Here is a 20,964-nt window from a genome sequence, read left to right as displayed (position 1 = left end):
TCTTATAAAGATGATGGGGCTAGTGTTGTGGCTTAGCAATAGAGAACTTGCCTAGCCAAATGCAAGGTGCTGGGTTTGATTCTCAGCATCACATAAAATAAAGGTATTGTGTCCAACTACAACTAAACAACAACAACAACAACAACAAAACGTTTAAATAAATAGATGATACTCCCAGTGACTAAATACTTTGCACTGGCCCCACCTCTTAAAGGTTCCTCTGCTTCTGAACATTGTCCCACTGAGGCCCAAGCTTCTAGTATATGAGCTTTTGGCGGGCACACTGAAACCATATCCAAATGATAGCAAGTTCCTATTGAAATTAAGACTTCTAAATAAAGTTTAAACATAGAAATGCATTTGTTAGATGTAGAGATACTATTATTCACAGGAAAATGCTGTCATAGGAAAAGTGAGACAATTTGTTTGGTATCTGTTCACATATTTCCAAAGTGGGGTGGGTGTGTGAGAGAGCAAAATTATATTTTAATCTTATTTTTAAAATAATAAAAAGTGGTTAAAGGACCGAAAATAAAGTAATTTTTTTTCTTTCCTCTGACATTAGCTCTCTCCATTTAATTTTACCTGGTGAGGAAGGGTTGCCTTCTTACATGTTAAGCTTTATGAAATACTTTGTGTTTCTTGGACAGAGTCTTGCTAAGCTGCAGGAGCGGTTTCATTTGGATCAGAACATTGGCAGATCTGAGCCAGATTTGAGATCAAGTCCTATGAATTCTCATTTATCTCTCTCCAGACAGACCCTTGATGCCGGGTCACAAACAAGCATTTCTGGAGATGTAAGTTACCCGTGTCGTTGGTTGTCCCAGTGTCATTCTTGATGGACCTTAATAACAAGTATAGATGGTGAATTGGAGCAGGAGCTAGACATGTGGTTTACATTCCAACTGAGTACATTCAGTATTTCATTCATCTAAGATTGGTTTTAAAAATTGCTGTCTTTTCTCTCAAGGTGTCAAGCATATTAAGATTTGCTCATATGAGTAGCTTTCTTCAAACTTTTTCAGACTATATTTCTTTAGTGACACTGTTGAAAGCCTAGAGATACATGAAAATTGAACTTTTTCCTAGTAAATTTGGAGACTTGAAAATTTAGGTCATTTCAAATGAACATTAAGGTCAATGAAAAATAGAACTATATACCTTGAAAACTTCGTTTTATAAATTGGAAGTTGATTACCTTAAAGTATTTAATATATGATTTATAGCTGACTTTGGAAATGTTTAATGTGACTTGAATATTATTATATTATTAACTACTTTGCATTTTTACTTTTAGAATGCGATTAATAGGTATTTACTTTTCTATAAATCGCCAGTTGTTTTTGTATTCTCTTATACTTCTTTAAAGTTTATGCTATGAAAGTTAAATAAGTAGATATCAACAGTAGGACTTAACCCGTTTAAAAATTAATTTTTGAGGTTATTTAGTTTGTATTTTTTATAGTTGAAAGCTAAATGATGGAAATTTTGGCTCATAAAGGAAAAGAAATCAGTTCCAGTTCATAAATTTTATTGACTCATATACTTTCATAAACTCTTAAGATACCAGACACATTTACCTGACATTTTTGTCTTGAATTTAATGTGTGGAGAAAGTGAATGTGAAAGTCTTTGAAAAACAAACAGGCTTGAATTGAAAGAAATGTTTGCCCCTACTGAGAATATAAAGTAAGTACCTTTTTAAACTGGTGCTTTCCCATTTTGGTACCATTTTCTGGAGCTTTTCAATTATTGGTACTTCCTAAGAACAAAAGCAGTTTTCTTCATTCATTAGCAGAGTTAATTGACTTTTTTCTTTTTGTTTTACTAGATTGGAGTGAGAAGTAGATCGAATTTAGCTGAAAAGGTCAGGCTAAGCCTACAGTATGAAGAAGCCAAAAGAAGGTAAGGATGGGGAGCAAATTTTTTTTTATGGTTGATGGGCCCAAACATCATTTTATTTTCCAGAATTAATCTTTAATCTTTACTCCTATGGTGACATCTGCTGGGTACTCCCCACACACTCTTGCCAGGGTTATATCCTTAGTTATTTGCATCTTAAGGGTTGCTTTCCCTCTCCTCTCTCTCCTCCCTATCCACCCTTCCCTCATAGGTGAAGAATAAGGAGAATTAATGAAAAGTGTGGGAGTAAAATTGTCCCCTTCTCTTCCGGAAAAAGAAGCTTTAAACTTCTTTAAGACTTTGGATTGAAAGTGAGAAGTTTGGCTCCTGGGTTGGAAACATGATACAGTGGCTTAGGCACAATATTTGACAGATGCTGAGGAGATCTGAGGTGGACACCTTTGAGCATGGTCCTCTGCTTTGAAGGGAAACCTTACTGCTAATGTCGTTGAAGGTGCTGAGGTGTTTGTTCCAGCTGATTTATGTCAGAGAGAAGGAGGAGATACTCTTATTTCTCTCCTCTACCTTATAAACTCTTAATAACTCCTGTGCTTTCTTTTTCTTACTTTTGTGACTCTTCTGGGATGAGATGCAGAGGAGACCTCACTGTCCTTATCTAGTAGAGAGTCAAATGTTTAAAAAATATAGCATACCTTATTTGTTTGGAGGGAGATCATACTGAGTTGATTTCATATTTTCCTTTTAAGAGCTTAAAAATCCTTTTGGCTTATTATTTAGAAGACATTGGGAAAAGCTGCATTGTTACCATGCAGGAGACAAAGTAATTCATCATGTTCCTTCCATGAGCATGAAAAACTCCACTGAGAACCTGCTAGGGTATCATGGTTTCCTACCATGAGGAAAACCCATCTGATATTGAAGTATGCCCACAATTACTGATGATGATGAAAATTTTAAAGTAATTGACCATAGTTCTTACAGGTTATCTGGATTTAAATAGGTAAAATAAGTGCAATATTTAGTTTACTTTCTGTAACCTGTGTTTCTGATATCATTTGGTTTGTCAGTTTCCTGAAAAGAAACCTAAGCTTCATTCTCCAATTATTAACCATGGGAGCTTGAGCAAATCACCAAGTCCTTCTGAATAGCAGTTTACTTAGCTAACGTTAATGCCTTTAAATTTTCCTCAGTAAAGTTTAAATGTCTTGAAGGTAAGAAAAAATGTTATACTTTATTACCTCCTTCTCAGGGTCTAGACTAGGGCCTTGGCATCAGTAAGCATTCGGAAAGCTGATTTGCAGTTGGGGCCTATGGTGGATGCTGCCATGGTCCTCTTGCTGTGTGCAGGTCAGCCCTTTAGCCAGCAGAACTCTTTGGTTCTGATGTGAACAAAGCCCAGAAAGTGTGTCTGGTTTTCTGAAGGAGAATGGCTATAACTCAAAACTAATCTTGGAGAACAAGTCCTTATCCCCATGGGTTCTTACAGGCTTGACTCTGCTTCCTTTGGATCAGCTTGGGCTATTTTTTTTACTGTGACTGCCAATAGTTAATTCCATCTGGAGCTTACACAGCACTTCTCTTCTCAGGTGCTCCTGCAAGTCTTCTTCATATTCCATTCCCCAGATTTGGTACATACTCTGTAAAAGAAAATGGGAGATCTCCCTAATGTCTGATCATGTTATAAATAGGAACCTTTCTTTACTCCCTCACATTGTTGCTCCCAGCTCAATTGGTTAATTCAGTCACATCAAACCTTAAGACATTGGTTCTTTACCATTTGGTTGCATTGCTGTACTATTTGGGGTCTTGTTTTAAAGTTACTAGTGGTGTTGATGAGAATGTATCTCTCAAGTGTTTATGCATATGTTGAAAATGCATTTTCCTCCTCAATTCTGAATAAGTAAAGAGATGGGTTATTTTTTCTCTGAAACCTGTTTTTCTCCTGCAGCCTTTGTTTTATGTGCTTAATGAAGCTAATAACATCATGCTTATTTAGCATTTTGATGGTTAATTTTCCAGTACGTTGAGACAGTTGTTTATGGTTTTGTGATTAAAGCTGAAGAATAGCTGGTGGTACATCTATCATAAGTGCAGTCGGTGGGTGAAATCAGAAATACACTACATCTGAAGTGGCAGTCTCAGAATGCAATTTTATTTCTAACTAAAACAAGAAACTTATGGCACAAAGATGTGGATTTATTTTCATCTTTGTTCTTGATTTTTTTGTTGTTGTTGTTATTTTTTTTCATTCCTTTTACAGTTTTTTGCATTGAAAAAGGAGAAAATCTCCCTTTTCTGTTTTCCATACTCTGGTGTGAATGTCTGAAGCAATCATCCAACCTTTTTTTTTTTTTTTTTAAACAGTCACAGATTCCTTGTGCAAACCTCAGTTGTATTCATAGTTTACCTGGATCTTAGACTTTGGGGGCAGAAGAGCCATGTTCCTATTCTAATCTTGTAAAAAGTCCTGCTTGTTTTCACAGTGCTGCAGAGCAAATATTCAATTCAGGTTGTCAAGACATTCATATTGAAAATGAATTGTTAACTTCATCATTAATTGGGGAGCTCTGGGCACAGTGAGCTTTGAAATTACTCAGTTTGTTTTTGGTGCTTTTTGTTCTCTCCCCGCATTCCTGTTTCCCTCACTTCAGCACCTTTTGACACTCCAGTGGTACCACACCAGCTTCCTGTGCTGGTGAAGGTCCACTGTGTACTCCTGAACAGGCAAATAAATGTACAGAGGAACTTAAATCCAATGCAGTAGTGGATATAAGGTGCTGGTGCAGTGCTTGCTCAATAAATGGTACATACACCAGTCAGAGCCCTACGGAGAGGAGACATCACAGCAGGAAGCTTAAGGACAATGTGGGCCTGCTCCCTTAACCTTGGGGGGAGACTTGATGGAACTGACTTTGTTCTAAAATGAGTCAGCCAAACTACTGTTCTCTTTTCTCCACCCTTTCCCTGACCTGCTAATAATAACCCTAGTCTTCGCCAACCTGTTCTGGGGATTACCATTTTACTGGAAAAGATGCTGTAGACAGTATTGCTACCCAGAGGAACAAAAATCTACAAAAATGGCATTTGGGGCATCATTGCAGTGCCAACCTCAGTTTTGTTTTGTTTTTAAAGGGAAGCCTCCAGGTTCCTCTCCTGTCACACCACACACACACACACACACACACACACACACACACACACACAAACATCAGGGCAGCCTGCCCTTGGCCCCCAGAGTACTTTCCTTTTGAAGTGTCTGTGTACTTGTCTTTCATGCTGTTGTCAGATAGGGAGATGTGCTCACTCACATTATAAAGATGGGGGATGAAGCAGAGGACAGCTGAGTGTGAAGTCAGGCCTAAGCCTGGAGTACAGAGCTGCTGCCTGCTTTCTGGTAAGCTCCAGTTGGGAAGGTCTGGATGGCAGTTCCACCCCAGACTTAGCTGGTTGTGTTTGCCTTTCTCAGGAGTCCTAAACATGTGCATGTTTCTTCTCTTTATTTTAGTATGGCCAACTTAAAAATTGAACTGTCAAAGTTGGACAGTGAGGCTTGGCCTGGGACGCTAGATATTGAGAAGGAGAAGTTGATGCTGATTAATGAAAAAGAAGAACTTTTGAAGGAACTGCAGTTCGTCACTCCGCAAAAACGCACACAAGATGAATTGGAACATCTGGAAGCTGAAAGGCAGAGACTTGAGGAAGAACTGCTGTCCGTGCGGGGTGCACCGAGCCGGGCTCTGGCTGAGAGGTGTGTTTTCCTACTGAGAAGAGGGCAACTACAACGTGGCTGAATCTTAACTGATGACATTTTCCCTGGGTTTGGAAATCTCAGTTTTATCTGTTCTTATTGGACAGAGAATGGTACAATAGAACTTACTTTCTGTAGAGCGATAAAGCACACCCACCTGATGCCCCTCAGCATCCATTACTCTACATCTGTTGGGACTGAAAATGCCTTTGACTGATGTTGAATAACTAAGGAATGTTGACATAAAATCATGAATATAGTCCATCACTGACTGAGTCTGATAATGGTAGCTGTAAACTATTGCACTCTGATAAGAAAGATGATCTAGATTGTTTTATAAGTAATAAAACCTATTCTAGGTTTTATTACTTATAAGAATGCAAAATTTTATTGCCTTTAATTTCACAAGGAAAAGAAGAGACAATTTACTCCCTTTGGTATCCTAATAGTTTACAAAATGTTGCTTGGATTTTGCTTGTAAGTTGAAACCCTCCTCTGAAACAGCTGAAATATAAAGGAAAATATTCTAAGAAGTTTTCTAATCTTTCTATGGGAAAGTGTGAGTTGATTATTTAATCTAAAAACTCAGTTCTATTAATAATAGTAAGTGAGAGAACCTATGTATATCTGTTTGGTATGAACACATCTGTGTCAGAGCCCTATGTCTGGCCTTGCTGGCTGCTGTGGTGGGACCCCTGTTTTAGAAAAGACTGTGTAACCTTTCAAAACCACTGTATATGCATCCTTTAGGCCACCAAGTAAGGAACAGTGCCTCACAATAACAGGAATGACATTCACATTGGTATTATCTCAAGTTACCTGCATATAAGTTTAAAATACACAGCCATAATCCAATTTTTTTTTCCTTTCTCTCCACATCCATACTGGGAATTGAACCCATGGTACTCTACCACTCAGCTACATATCCAGCCCTTTTTATTTTGTATTTTGAGACAAAGTCTCTCTCGCTAAGTTGCCCAGGCTGGCCCGGAACTTGTGATCCTCCTGCCTCAGCCTCCTGAGTTTCTGGGATTACAGATATGCACCACTGCACCTGGTGGCAGCAGCAGCTCTTCTTCCTCCTCCTCTTCCCCCTCCTCTGTCTTCTCCTCCTCTTCCTCCTCCTCTTCCCTCCTTCTCTTCCCTCCTTCTTCCTCTGCCAGTCCAAGTTTAACTGTTCAGGAGATTTGACTTTTGTGGATTAAAATGTTGATCAAGGTAATATGTGGCTATAGCATTTTAGCTTTAGGGTTCATGGACAAGTATCAAGAGGAAAAACTAATGCAGACTGTATTCTTTTACTCACTTAAATAATTCTCCTCATTGCTCCCATTTCCCTTCTTTTCTTCCTTGCTTGCTCTGACTTGTATTTTATGGGGCTGACTGACAGTGAGATCAGTCTAAGGTAGGTATGAGGAAGGCTGGCTAAATTAGGATCCATCTGACAAAGACCAACAGAAACAAAGAGTAATGATGAGAAGGCAAGGCTGAATTAAATTGTTTTTACTGAATTACCCTTGTCTATGTATTTGTATACCTTAAATTTCCAATATAAAAGTTTAATAGTCTTCAGTAAATACAATGAAATTAGTAGCCTTTGTGTGGTCCTTGTGAAAGCACCAGTGATATTTGGTGTATTACGTAATACTTAATAAATGTTATCTACAATCATTCCTCCATATCCATGGAGGATTAGTTTCAGGAGTCCTTCCCCCATGCCAAAATGTGTGCTTACTCAAGTCCCTCATTCACCTATGCACATCTGCCCATATACTTTGAATCGTTTCTAGGTTACTTATAGTACGTAATACAACACAAACACTATGTAAATAGTTGTTATACCATATTGTTTTAGGAATAAAATAGACAAAAATAATCAGTACCTGTTTAGTACAAATGCAGGGTTTTTTTTCCCCCTCTAAATACTTTTGGTCAGCTATTGGTTGAATCTGAATATGGAACTTAGGGACATTGAGAGCTGAATCTTACAGGGCTAATGTGCAGTGTCCATCCTGGCTGTTTGTAGTAGATGAATCTGGGAAGGTTCTACAGGTTTGTACTAAAAGGGAGAGAAACACATGTGCTTATTTGTTTTAATCAGTATTTACAGGTATGGTGTCTGGCTTGTCTTTTTTATTAGGGAGAGACAAAAATGGTTAGTGAAGTAACATTGAAGATATGTTTTTTCCCTTGGTACCAAAACTTTTACTTTCATACTTGTGTTTGCACACACTATCCAAATTCCAGTAGCAGCAATGGGCTAGAATGCATCAAATGGAGAATGTATAAAACACTTCTATAAAATAATAATCTATTTAGTCTTATCCAGCCTTGGGCTTTTGTCTAGTGGGGCTAAGCAGTATAGATAGTCCTACCAATCTATGATACCTACATAGACTTGTCTCCCATGTTTGCTTGTTAGCGGGAAAGAAAATGGATACATTTTGCATTGGTAATATGTTGATTTTTTGAGTCATTTGTAAGTCAAGTGGTTCAGTATTCCAAATAAATGAATACTAATTTCCTTTCTAGTGTCTGTGGCCAAAGGCAAATACCATAATTATGTTTCAGTAAAAGGTTGAGGGACTTTTACTTGCTTATTTTATCAACTTAAAATTTTCTCACAGCCACTGTTGGTTGTTGAAGGCTCAGTGTTGCACATGTACCAAAAAACAGGATGTTGCAGTGAGCTCTGAGTCCTTTATTTCTCAAATAGACACAGTATAGTAGGGGTCTTGGGTCTTCTTCTTGTTGTTCATTGTTTTACTTTATTCCCTCATACTCTGCCACTTTTTCTTATACTTTACCTTTTTTTTATTTGTTTCTTCCTACCACATGTATTTATTTCTTCTCTGCTTTTTGCCGCTGTTGAACCGAAAACTGGGACCTAATAAGGTAAAAGAATACCTTTGCAAGCAGTGTATTTCTTCAGATACTAATGGGAAATAAAATTCTATTTTACTCTGTAAAATTTAGTTTTATCATAGAACAAATTGTGCTCCTCCAGTACTAAATCACTGAATTTCTTCTTGGTACCTTCACAACTACCAATGAAAGCTACTTGCTGCAATGATCCAAATTTTCCTATTTTCTATTTATGTTGTGGGTCCTTCATTATTTCATCAGTGACCTCAGGAAAGATTCTGAGTCATTAATGGGTTGTAGACTATGAAGGAGCTAAACTCACATGAATTTTCAGACATTGTGTGTGATCTTAGGGTTTCCTATGCTGGTTCCTGCCCCTACTCTACAGCAGTGTCACCTACTCAATCTTTCAACAGTGACTGAGCTCGCCACCTAGTGGTGGTAATGTGCATTAGGAAAAGTGAGAGCTGCTCTTTTGAGAAGTTGCTTGAGGTCTTTCTGTACGTGACTTCCTATTTTCACAATGCAGTTATTGACGTTATTTAAACTCTGATTTTCTATAGTTAATAAGAAAAGTCCTAACATTGTTCCTTATTTTCTCACAAATTTTGGGGGCTTCGCCTTATAATTGCCAAGATGTCTCAATCATTTTCTAATTATTTGAATGTTTTTATCAATGCTTCTGAAAAAATTTTAAAGCAAGTAAAGGGCATGGGTGCCACTTATTTTCAATGGAAAAGGAACTGCTTTTTTTCCTGTGGAAATGAAATGTTCCCTAAGTGGAAAGTTCTGAGTTTAGGAGAGACCTGGTGGAGTCTCTGTCTCAGGCACTAAGATAGAAGGAGGGTGTGAAGACCCTATACTTTGCAAAGGTCAGTGGAAAGGAGAGAGTGGAACAGGAGGGCCAAGGGGAAAATCTCTTAGGGGCCAGGGTAAAAAGACCCTTTCTCATGTAGGAAAAGGCAGATTTGGAGAAAAATTTGAGGACATGGATATTCTCTTTAGAAGGCAGTTGCCAGCTATTCAGAGGAAGTTAAGGAAGTCATCTCCTATGAAAGACACCTGAAATCTGAGGAAGACTTCTGGCTGCCATCAGGAGAGTCTTGGTGTTTATATCAGAGGCAGAGACAGCTGCCCCACTAGAAGGTTTCTCTGACTCTTGTCAGTGCCTTCATTATGCTAATGCCAGTAAAGAGCCTAGGTAGGAAAGAGAGAAAGAGCTATGTCTGCCTTTTAGGAAGTTAGTATTATATTGGGGAACATTCAAATATGAACACAGAAGGTGTGTGCCAGTAATTCAGAGTCAAACTAAAAAGACCTAGGAGAGCAGTTCCTAGACTTGACCTAGAAGAGGGCAGAGGATGGGCCATCTCTGGTGAATAGGAAAGAAAAAGCTTTGTATTTAAAACTTTAGGATGAATCAGACATTTCAGGATTAAATTCTAATGTGATGCTGATGTGTCCTTAAAATAGGAAAAGCCTCATTTTAATAAAAGTAATAGTTTTAAAACTTCAGAGTTTCTCTTACTTCTGAAGACATGGAGTTTAGAAATGTTTGGGCTTTCTCCAGATCTTTGTGTACCTTCTAATTCAGTTAATCTTCTTGGTGTTAATTTTTTTTCCTTGTTGAGCTATTATTTATATTTGTGAGATTAAAAAAAATAAAGACTATCTTATTTTTTAAAATGAACTTATGAAAGCTGTGAATTAAGAATTTATCACGCCTTGAAGTATTAAATAAATGGCAAGAATTACTTTTTTATTTTAACATGTAATGAAGTTGTGTTATTGACACATCAAAGGGATACATACCTATAAATAAAATATGGATATATTTTCTTACTATTCAAGACTTACATAATATTTCAAAGAGGCTGGAAGTGAGGGAAATTTTCTTTTTCTCCAAACAAAAATAGCTAATTTTTATATCACCACCTTGCAGGGCATGCTGAGGCTTTGAACAAGTCTGATTTGTTTTTATCATCTGTAGAACACTTTGACATACATTACTCCATTTGATCCCTTTAACTGCCTTATCAGGTAGACACAGGAGGATTATAATCACCATTTTACAGATGAGAAAGGTGAGACCCTTGATTCAATGACTAGCCAAAGGATCCAACCCTAGTAAGCAGCAAATCCAGGCTGGGAACCACAGTGTGTTTTTTCTGATTCTCATTTTGTAGCTCACTTGTCTGCACTGAACTGGCTTATTTCTAAGACGATATCTAAAAACCCTCAGATAACACAGACTTTACTTGTGCAGTTCTCAGTTGCATAAGACCCAGGGTACTTAATATGTCTTTAAAAAGTGAGTTATTTTTTAAGATACAATTCTATAATATTCTAATTAAAAAATACTTTTGCAGTTGGATGTGAATAATATTTTGTGATAATATGGTACAGATGATGAGATATGATGTCACTAGGAAAGGAAGTCACTTTGAGGTCTTCTTGCTTTTAAGCAGCCCAAATTAGTCCACACAGCAAAAGAGACTAATTTCTTTCTTAATTGTTAAACAATTCTCATCAAATTAAGACTAGAATTTTCATCATCGAATATAATTTTGGAATAATCCTTGCTAAAATCAGTATTTAGGATGGCTTTTTATAATTCTTTATTATTTTACTGACAAATATGTTAGTAATGTGAAGTCAAATTATAGACTTGTGTAAGGATTTTGTAGCATATCTATGTATATGTGTATATATAATTATTTTCCTCCTCACTGTTCTTCCCCAACTCATAGGACTATATTATTTACCCACTTAAGAAAATTTTACATTTTTTTCTCAGTAGCATTGGCAATTGGGCATAAATCTCCCCTATCTTCAGCAACTTAGCAAGGCTGTAAGCAATTTAGCAAGATAGTATCTCAAAATAAAAATTAAAAAGGCCTGGGGATGTGGCTCAGTAAGCACCCTAGGTTCAATCCCCAGTACAAAGAAAAGAAAAGAAAAAAAATCTCCCACATCATCTAGTGTGGCTGTGTACAGCATCCTGTTTTTTCTCTGTCAAGTTCATTCAGATTTCCCCCTCTTGATAGGTAATATTTGTGTAATAAGAAACTTTGTTTTTTTTTCACATTTCATCATAATCATTTGAAGATCAATTAATTTTTATAATTTTTTCCTAGATTGAAATTGGAAGAGAGAAGAAAAGAACTGCTACAGAAACTTGAAGAAACTACTAAATTAACTACTTACTTGCATTCACAACTTAAAAGGTAAGCCCATTAGATCCTCAAGGGGAAATTTTTTCTCTATCTTTCAGACATATTCTGGTTCATCTTTGGTTAGTTTATACTTTATTTTCAGCTATTTAAATGTAAGTAGGTACATGAGTAAAATTAATGTGTGAGTGACCAAATTTAAAGTTATAGATTTTTTTTTCATGAATCACAAGGTCATATTTGGCATACATTTGAAATATGTTGTAAGAAGATTTTAGCCCTCAATGAAAACTTAGGAAAATGGAACATTTCTCCTATTATCTCATCTTTTAAAAAATGAGGGTAGGAGAGATTTACCTTAAAATTGCCATAGATTTTCTTATATTGGTTAGAAAAATACTCACTTTTATATTCACCCACAGAAAATGGGAAAGGCAAATGAACCCAGGGGCTTGCTTTTTTTTTAAACCACTAAGCATCATCACTAGCCCTTTTTATTTTTTATTTTGTGAAATGGTCTTACTACATTGTGTAGGACCTCACTGTGTTGCTAGGGCTTGCTTCAAACTTGTGATCCTCCTGCCTCAGTCTCCAAAAGCCATTGGGATTACAGGAGTGTGCCACCAAGCCCTGCCCAGAGACCTTATGTGTAAGCACTCAAGTTTTATAAGCTTGCCTTTTTTTCTCTAAAAATAAGGTTTAAAAAACCTAACAACATAGCCATATTAATACTTTGTCCTGGTCATCCCTGTACCCCCCTTATATTTTAATTATAGGATTGCTTCTGTATAGCTATGCAAGGAGAATTCCAAGAAACTATTTGGCATATTTTTTAACTTTTATAAAATGAGGATAATTTTTTCTAAGATACAATTGTTGCTTAAAGAGTATTTGGAGAGCAAGTTAGAAATTATTAGTGAATAATCAGGGAAATGCTATGATGGCATATCCCTTGGCCCTGGTCATATATTCCGTTCTTTGGCACCACCTGTTTCCTTCCAGTTTGGGATCTGAAGTCACCAGTAGGGGTTATGATTGGTTTTTCCACATAGTGACAGATTTTACAGTGTGCTTTTCTTCTTTTAGCCTCTCTGCCAGCACGTTGTCCATGTCATCTGGGAGCAGCCTGGGTTCCTTGGCATCCAGTCGGGGCTCGCTGAACACCTCCAGCAGAGGGTCTCTCAACTCCCTCAGTTCCAGTGAGCTCTACTTCAGCAGTCAGGGTGATCAGATAGATGTGGATTATCAGTATAAACTGGACTTCCTTCTCCAAGAGAAGAGTGGTTACATTCCTTCTGGACCTATCACTACCATCCATGAAAACGAGGTGGCCAAGTCCCCCAGTCAGCCTGGCCCAAGTGGACTCTGTGGGGTGGCAGCAGCTGGCCACACTCCCACCCTGACTGAGGCCCCCAAGTCTGTGACATCCCTATCTTCAAGGTCCTCCCTTTCTTCCTTGTCGCCTCCTGGCTCTCCTTTGGTCTTGGAAGGCACATTTCCCATGTCTTCTCATGACTCCTCTCTTCATCAGTTCACTGCTGACTTTGAAGACTGTGAATTGAGTAGCCATTTTGAAGACATTAGCCTTGGTGAAAATCCCATACTGCTGGATTCAGATTCAGTAGGAGCATCCCAGTCTCTTTTAGAGGACAAAGACCTTAATGACTGTGCTGGGGAGCCATTATATGAAGGAACTACAGGTAAATGGAAACCTTTGTTTTTATGCATTCCCTCTAAAGGATTTTAAGGACATTGGGTGGGAAGGTTACTTTTTCCACATAGACAAATGGTATAGTCTCCCCTTTTTTCCTCCTAAATATTTATTTCAGCTTTATTTAAGAAGGAACCTTTATTTATATACCCAGACCTTTTCTTTGTCAAATTGTCTTCTTTATTTAATAGATTTAATCATTAGGTACTTGTTTTGTGGTCCAGAGACACTCTATGTGTGGTACCTGGCTAGACCTTATTTTGTAAACATACTTTATGCTTCTAAACAGATGCCAGTTCTAAAATACTAAAGCAAAGAAGAGGGCTTTCTTCTAAATTTTGGCCTAAAACAGATTAAAATCAAGTCAATTAGCATACAAGCTAATTAGTACAAAGGTTCACTGTTTAGATTGCTCAGGGAATTCTATATAAATACAATTTTATTTTATGCCAGACTCTCCCTTTCTGCCGAAAGTTAATTTGAAGAAGTAGTCTCCAGTATATGGTATTACCCTGCCATCTTCTGGCTGCTGTGACAGTTGCAGCCCGAGGAAGAGGCTGTAAGAAGTAGACTCCTGCCTGTGTGTTCAAAGAGACCAACAAGAAGAATCTCATTTTATTGATTGTTTTGCTCTATGTGACAGAAATATTTAATATGTTAGATACAGTTAGTGCCTTTGTTGGCACATGATCTCTAATGTGATCCAAAAAGGATAATCTGTTCTAGAGCTAACTTGAGGCAAAATGGGAAATCAAAGCTCTGGTCCTTCTCTATGGGCATCCTGGTCAGACTCACGTGAGTTGCTGTGCCCCACCACACAGAAGAGGACAGGCCTCTAAACCAACTGCTTTTGTGCTGTTTTGAGAAGCATTTTTATTTATGTATATGGTCCTGGTAGTTCTGAGTACTAATTGATTGGATAGTTCACATGTTTAAGGACTAGATTGAAATGCTGTGTCCTGCCAGCAGCCTGGGCAGAGGTGGAACATTCTTGTGGTTTGTGTGCCTCCTCTTAGAGAGACATCAGACAAGTAACGTTATAGAAATAATCAGCCACAAAGGAAAACAAGAACAGGCGTGATGTGTGCATAGTGGTTCCACAAAAGCAGAAAGCCACCATGGGCCTCGCCCATGGATGGCGGGTTGCGTTGTGTCCCATGCCTTTACTCACACTTTGAATGTATTTCCATGAGCATGTTACCTTGTCTCTCAGGTCTGTTCCTCGTCTGCAAAGTCGGGATGATACGGTTATACTTGTAGCACTGAAGAAGATTAATGCCGTGATGTGTGGAAAACATCCTAGCACGTCCTATAACCGTGTGATAGTGATAAGTAACACAGTGCCCACCAAACCAGTTCCTACCACGTGTCATTGCAAGTTAAGGGAGGAAGAAAGAATGGGGAAAGAGTAGAGAGCCAGCATTCTGTTCCATTCTTCTTGCTTTAGACTTTCAGGATCTTACATGTCTTGAGCATCTCAAGCTTCTTTGTCCTTCATGTATTTGGAGTATTCTCTAGTGACCACTTATCATCATCTCATCAAGTGGAGGGCCCTGTATGTGGAGTTGAATGCTGGAAAAGAGGAAGGCTTGGGAAAAAATCCCCCCACCAAGTGATCTCAAGGTCCCAGGCACCAGTCCTGGAAGCATCTCTGCTTGGCTGGTGCCTTGCTCTTGGCCCTTGTGTCTGCAACTGTGACTATCAGTGGGCTTGTGGCTGGCAATGGGTGTCTGTGATAATTTTTAAATTTTTTGAATGTTGAAAAGTGTTGTTAAAAAGTCATCATAGAGCCGGGTACAGTGGCTCATGCCTGTAATCCCAGTGGCTTGGGAGGCTGAATCAGGAGGATCACAATTCAAAGCCAGCCTCAGGAAAGTGAGGTGCTAAGCAATTTAGTGAGACCCTACCTGTAAATAAAATACAAAAATAGGACTGGGGATGTGACTTAGTGGTCAAGTGCCCCTGAGTTCAATCCCTGGTACCACCCCTGCCCACTCCCACCCCCCCCCCAAAGTCACCATAGGGTAAGGATATAGCTCAGTGGCAGAGTGCTTGCCCAGCATGTGCAAGGCCCTAGTTTTGATACCCAGAACCATTAAAAAAGTCACCCTGAAAAAAACTACACCCAGGACCTTTGCAGATAACATTCAGTTTCATGTCTGAAAACAACTAAAAGAATATGTATAAGTGTAAAGACTGATTCTCTTAAGGTCATCAGTGCTTGGTCTATTCAGAGGACATCTACTCTTCCCTTGAGGGAGGGTGACTTCCTGAAAGGGACACTGATTATTTCCTATGCTCTGGAGTTTTAAGTCAAGTCCCTTTTATGTAAACTTTGCTCCCCTGCACCAATCCCTGCTGGATGACAGAAACCAAGTTGGAATAACTATGAAGTCTTTCCACAGTCAGTCTCTGTCATTGTCAAAGTCAATTTCAGGCTGCTGTGGTTATTCCTGGGGGTAATCAATAAATCATGTCATCACCTTCACCCCTCACAAAGGGGGGTGGGCGGAGAGAAGGCACTTCATCATCAAGGAAAGAGCATTCCCACTGCCAGAAATAAAAGGGGAAATGCAGCAATCAATCCTGTAATCTGAAGCCTTAAAACTTAAACATCTTAACAAGATGTAAAGTCACGACTCAGAAGGGGGCCGAAATGCATACCAATACAGATTCACTGGCTTGCTCACTCGAGGATGAAAGAACTCTGCAGGCTTGCAGCTTATTACAGTACAGAACACAGCTTTAAATGAATGTTCCTTGCTCACTGCAGGACGCTGCTGTATGAATATGAGTTAGAGATAAAAGTTAAGTGGTAGTTGGTGCTGAAGATTCAGTAGCACAAAAAGTTTTTTTTTTTTTTTTTTTTTTTTTTTTTATTGGTCGTTCATAACATTACATAGTTCATAATACATCATATTACACAGTTTGATTCACGTGGATTATGAACTCTCCCTTTTACCCCATATACAAATTGCTGTATCATATCAGTTTCCCTTCCATTGCTTGACATATTGCCTTTCTAGTGTAAAACTTTTTGTTTAAAAAACAAAAAGTTTTTTAATGGTATTAGCTGGTGAGGAATTCCTATAAGTCAAAGATGTCTTCTCCTTAATTTCTGTTAGAATAGTACCATAGGAGTCAGAGAATATGGCATGTGTAGAGGAGAGAGCAAAGAGGTAGAAACGTTTCTTTCCACTGAGTAGTCAGAAGCTCTTCAAATAGAAATATCTCCCAATACTTGAGGGAGGCACAGAGCTTCTTATCCTAAGCATATTATAATTGTGAATGCTTGAAGAAAGAGGTTGGAGAGTCAGAATATGTGCATCCCTTGCCTTAAAATATTTTAGGAAAAAAAAAGACCATATTCATTTCCAAATAACAACTGAAGGAACTGGTGTTGCAGAAATCCCATGAGTCACAGTGCTTTGACTTGTCCACATCTGTTGATTTGAAGAGTAACATCCTTGACTCTCGGAAGGACATTGTATGTTGGCTTTATCATACTCAAACTTCGTGTGTATTTTATATTTGATTTTTCCTAATAAGAAATCCTAATTTTCTAATAAGAAATTTCCCCTCCTTAGATGTGGAAAAATCATTACCAAAAAGAAGAGTAATTCACTTGCCTGGGGAGAAAACTGCTTGTGTGTCGGCTGCTGTGTCTGATGAGTCTGTGGCTGGAGACAGTGGGGTCTACGAAGCCTCCATGAAACAGTAAGGACCCTGCAGGCGTGTTTTCTGGCTTCTCCACGTCTCCTCTGTAGCAGAGCCTGTGTTTTCCAAATTGCAAGTATGCTGCCACTATTAGTGCACCCTTCAGAATAGTAAAGAAATAGTGTGCCGGCCAGGCCTGGTGGCACACACCTGTAATCCCTGTGGCTCAGGAGGCTGAGGCAGGAGGATTACAAGTTTGAGACCAACCTAGCAACTTAACAAGGCCCTAAGGCCTTAGTAAGACCCTGTCTCAAAATAAAACATAAAAAGGAGTCTGGGGTTGTTTCTCAGTGGTAAAAGAAATAGTGTACCTGAAAATTCCCAATGTATCAGAAACATCCCTTCAGCCTCGGAAATGATAAGCAGATTAGTGTACTTATACGTACTTGACCTTCTATAAGACCTAAAAAGTTTATTTTAGTAGGAATGTTAGAGTAATTCACATGTCAAAATGCCTGTTTGACATATGAAGCTTGTGTGAATTTCTGAAAACCTGGGATTTTTATGGGGGTATGGTGTAGCTAGTAGGGCTCAGATAAGTGAGATGTCAGTACATCTGTTCCCTAAGTTCCCAGGCAGATTCTTCTTGAAGAGGTAAAGAAAGCTTCTGAAACAGTAAGCTGGGATCAGTTCCCCTGGGGAGTTATCACTGTTTGGTTTTCATTCAAAATAATTGAGTGGCAAACAGCAACCATAACAATCAACCTCCCCCAATAATTGACTGCTCACCTCCCATCCTTAGGCCTAGTGAAATCGAAGATGTTCCATTCAGTGAAGAGGATGTTGCCACTGTGGAGACAGCCCAGGTGCAGATAGGACTCAGGTAAAACTGTGTACACAGGGGAAGGGCAGTTCTAGAAGTCTGTGCAAGGACTGATAGTCTACGGTTACTCTTTATTTCATTCAGCTTCTCTTTCGACAGATATGATGCAAAAAGTTCAAGTTTCATGGTGATTATAGCACAACTCCGAAATCTTCATGCCTTCTTGATACCTCATACTTCGAAGGTGTAAGTAATGTCAGTGAAAAACAAACTGAGAAGCTTAAGAATTTCTACATTTTGATCATTTTACATTGTAATCAATCAGTTCATCAAAATGAAGATATGGAAAAGACTTAGCAAGACTGGTCATGTCTAAATCAACAGTAGGCAAATGTGAAGAGAAAAGGAAAATGTGAGAAAAGCAAATGGAGTTTTGGTCTTTATTCAGCCAATTCCTCATTGAGAATAGAAATCAATACTTTATATTTTCTTTTTTGAGCAGAAATCCTGTGTTATTTGTGTTGGGGCATGGTTATTTGAAATATAATCAAAAATTTTATTATTGTCTAATAGTTATTATTGGTTTGAAGGAATTTTCTGATCTTTTATGTGAAAATTTAGTGATTAAATTTTATTATCCTAGTACAACATTGCCCCTCACATATTTATCATGCTGTATCATCCAACATTCACTTCATTTTTATTTCACATTCTTTTTTTTCAAATATATATTTCTTTAGTTGTAGTTGCACATAATACCTTTATTTATATGTGGTTCTGAGGATCGAACTCGGGGCCTCACCCGTGCTAGGCGAGTGTTCTACCACTGAGCCCCAGCCCCAGCCCTTCACATTCATTTTTTATCATCCAACATTCACTTCCCTCTGACCAACAATTTCTTAAAGTTATTTCATCAAACTAAGAATCTTAACAAAGTGATGGCATAATGTTGTCTAGCCCACTACTTTGGGACTGTTTTCTAACAGGTTTTTCTGGCAGACTCTACCACCATTCACACTTTTTATAGAGTCACAGTCTCAGTGACTCTCTTAAGGGCTCTCTGATTTAGAATACAGAGCATGTATGTCCACCTTACCTTTAAACTTCTTGTAGGAGTGACTCTTAGTATTGAACAAGGCAGTACAAGGGCTTGGAGAAAACAAAAAAGGCTATTGGAGAAAATTTTTAAAAAGATTATACCCAGCCAACGAATGTTTTCCTTAATAATAGCATATATTCCTTAATGAGCAGGATTTTTAACAGAGTAAATGTAAGAGGTTTCGTTTTAGGCTCACATCCTCATATTTAAGAATTGCTAAAGAAAACAAATTGTATGCAAGAAAAAAAAAGAGCTAGGTTGAGGTTATTTAGTAGACAACAAAAAATAGAATGAGAGGTTATGTTGACAATCATCAAAGCTGCATAGGATTCAGGAGGGGAGGCTCAGGACTTCCTGAAATCAAGGAATAGGGGACCAACATCATTAACAAGATCAACCAAGAGAGACAGCATAATCTAGCACTGGTGACATAGATTACCACGTGGGCCTGTTGTTCAGGCCTGAGGTTAAAAATATCAGTTGGCTATTTTCAGTGAAGACTGGCTTGATAATTTTGGCTTCTCCCTTCTAATATGTGTGTTTCATATCTTGGGGTGTGCAATTGGTGGCCTTTAGGCAGATCAGGGAGAAGACAGTTCTACCAGAGTTGGGCTTCAAACAGCACCAGTTCACAAATACAGAAGAAAAGTACAGAATGTCCAAGAATATGTACTGTCTTTAAACTTACATCGTTTACATCTACCCGCATGTTTTAGCTCTTCTAGACCAATCATAGTCATTCTCATCTTGGAGGATAGTCAAAAAGTGCTTTCTAGATGTGTGATGACCCAGAGCCAGTCACTGAGGGCATTAGTAGTATTCATCCAACTGGTGAGAGTATAGAAGGTACCTTTGTCTTATTGGTCTGAGCTTTCCTCAGATACATAGCAGCATTATCTTAAACCCATGTATAAAAAGCTTGGCCTAAATAACGACACTGCTAAAAATGACAGTTAGTTTGAAATATTCTTAAATGTTCTTTTTCTCCCAACTTCAGAGCTTAATTTTTTATTATTAATTATGACAAGAATTTTTGCTTCGGTGTGTTGCCCCAGTGTTTCCATGAGTCAGTCATGATTTGCCAGGCTGTGGTTTGGCAAGACCTTCTCTACAGCAGAGCTGGGAGAAAAGCACCTCTGCCTGCTTTCTCCATGCCTTAATGTCCAAACTACATAAAATCATTCTTGTTTGTTGTGAAAACATTTTGAGATGAGTTAAGTGGTTAGGCCATTGACACAGAAAACTTGAAGACGGGAGAAACAGAAAAATCCCTTCCCTCCATTTTGACTATTTAATATACTGGCCTCTTATTGTTTTTCTATGAAGGCAGAGAAAAAATATTGTTTCTGCTGAAACTCCAACCTTCCAAGAAGGATGAGTTGTGTCTTAGGCCTTAAATCAACAGCAGTGGCCCAAGACTCACAAGGTGTTTAATGCTGAATCTTCATAATAAATGTTGGTATAAAATAAAAAATAATATGGCACTCTTCAGTTTTGCATTTGAATTTACAATTTTTTTAATTAGAGAGAGGCATGTTTTAGAATATGAATTAGACATGATTAGAAATGGGGACAGGAGAAGATTTAGTAGATATTCTCTTTCTGGGATTAAAAGGAAAATATCTCTTACTATTTCCAATAATTGTGAACCCTGTGCTCAGAAAATTCACTCTAAAGTAGCATTAGAAATTACTGTTTTTCTGTAACTCTTCCTTTGAATCTGCAGCTTTGGAGATGCTAGACATTGATATTTTTGAACTGCTGTTTCATCTGTTTCAAATTTTATTAACAATATGCTACTTTGCCTCTCTTTTTGTCTAGTAGGATAATGTATTCCATTCATGGGAAGTCATCATCAGCATCTCTTTTTTAACACTCAGGATGAGGATTATTTGGGATAAAGTCACCAGTATCTACTTAGGGTATTCCCACCTTCCCAGACATAGAAATAACTTATTTTGGAATTGGCTGTACCTGGGGAAGATGGGATATTAAATTCATCTGCACCCTAAGGCTTTCTTCCTC

The 20,964-nt window shown here is 38.2% G+C and overlaps 1 protein-coding gene across 2 annotated transcripts in view; it reads left to right on the top strand.

Annotated features, from left to right (window-relative positions):
- The window catches only part of Wwc2 (WW and C2 domain containing 2), a 225,408-nt gene that overhangs the window by 147,303 nt on the left and 57,141 nt on the right, over positions 1 to 20,964 (top strand). For both annotated transcript variants that reach the window (XM_026400593.2, XM_026400594.2), the window contains exons 7-14: positions 651 to 797; positions 1,832 to 1,905; positions 5,369 to 5,611; positions 11,614 to 11,703; positions 12,736 to 13,349; positions 16,948 to 17,077; positions 17,820 to 17,900; positions 18,000 to 18,086. In XM_026400593.2, coding sequence (XP_026256378.1) covers positions 651 to 797; positions 1,832 to 1,905; positions 5,369 to 5,611; positions 11,614 to 11,703; positions 12,736 to 13,349; positions 16,948 to 17,077; positions 17,820 to 17,900; positions 18,000 to 18,086 — 1,466 coding nt within the window. The remainder of the gene's footprint in view (positions 1 to 650; positions 798 to 1,831; positions 1,906 to 5,368; positions 5,612 to 11,613; positions 11,704 to 12,735; positions 13,350 to 16,947; positions 17,078 to 17,819; positions 17,901 to 17,999; positions 18,087 to 20,964) is intronic.

This window comes from Urocitellus parryii, chromosome 14 (genome assembly GCF_045843805.1).
Source record: "Urocitellus parryii isolate mUroPar1 chromosome 14, mUroPar1.hap1, whole genome shotgun sequence".
Classification (NCBI taxonomy): Eukaryota; Metazoa; Chordata; class Mammalia; order Rodentia; family Sciuridae; genus Urocitellus; species Urocitellus parryii.
Note: the sequence above shows the minus strand (reverse complement) of the source record. Positions and strands in the feature narration are given on the sequence as shown.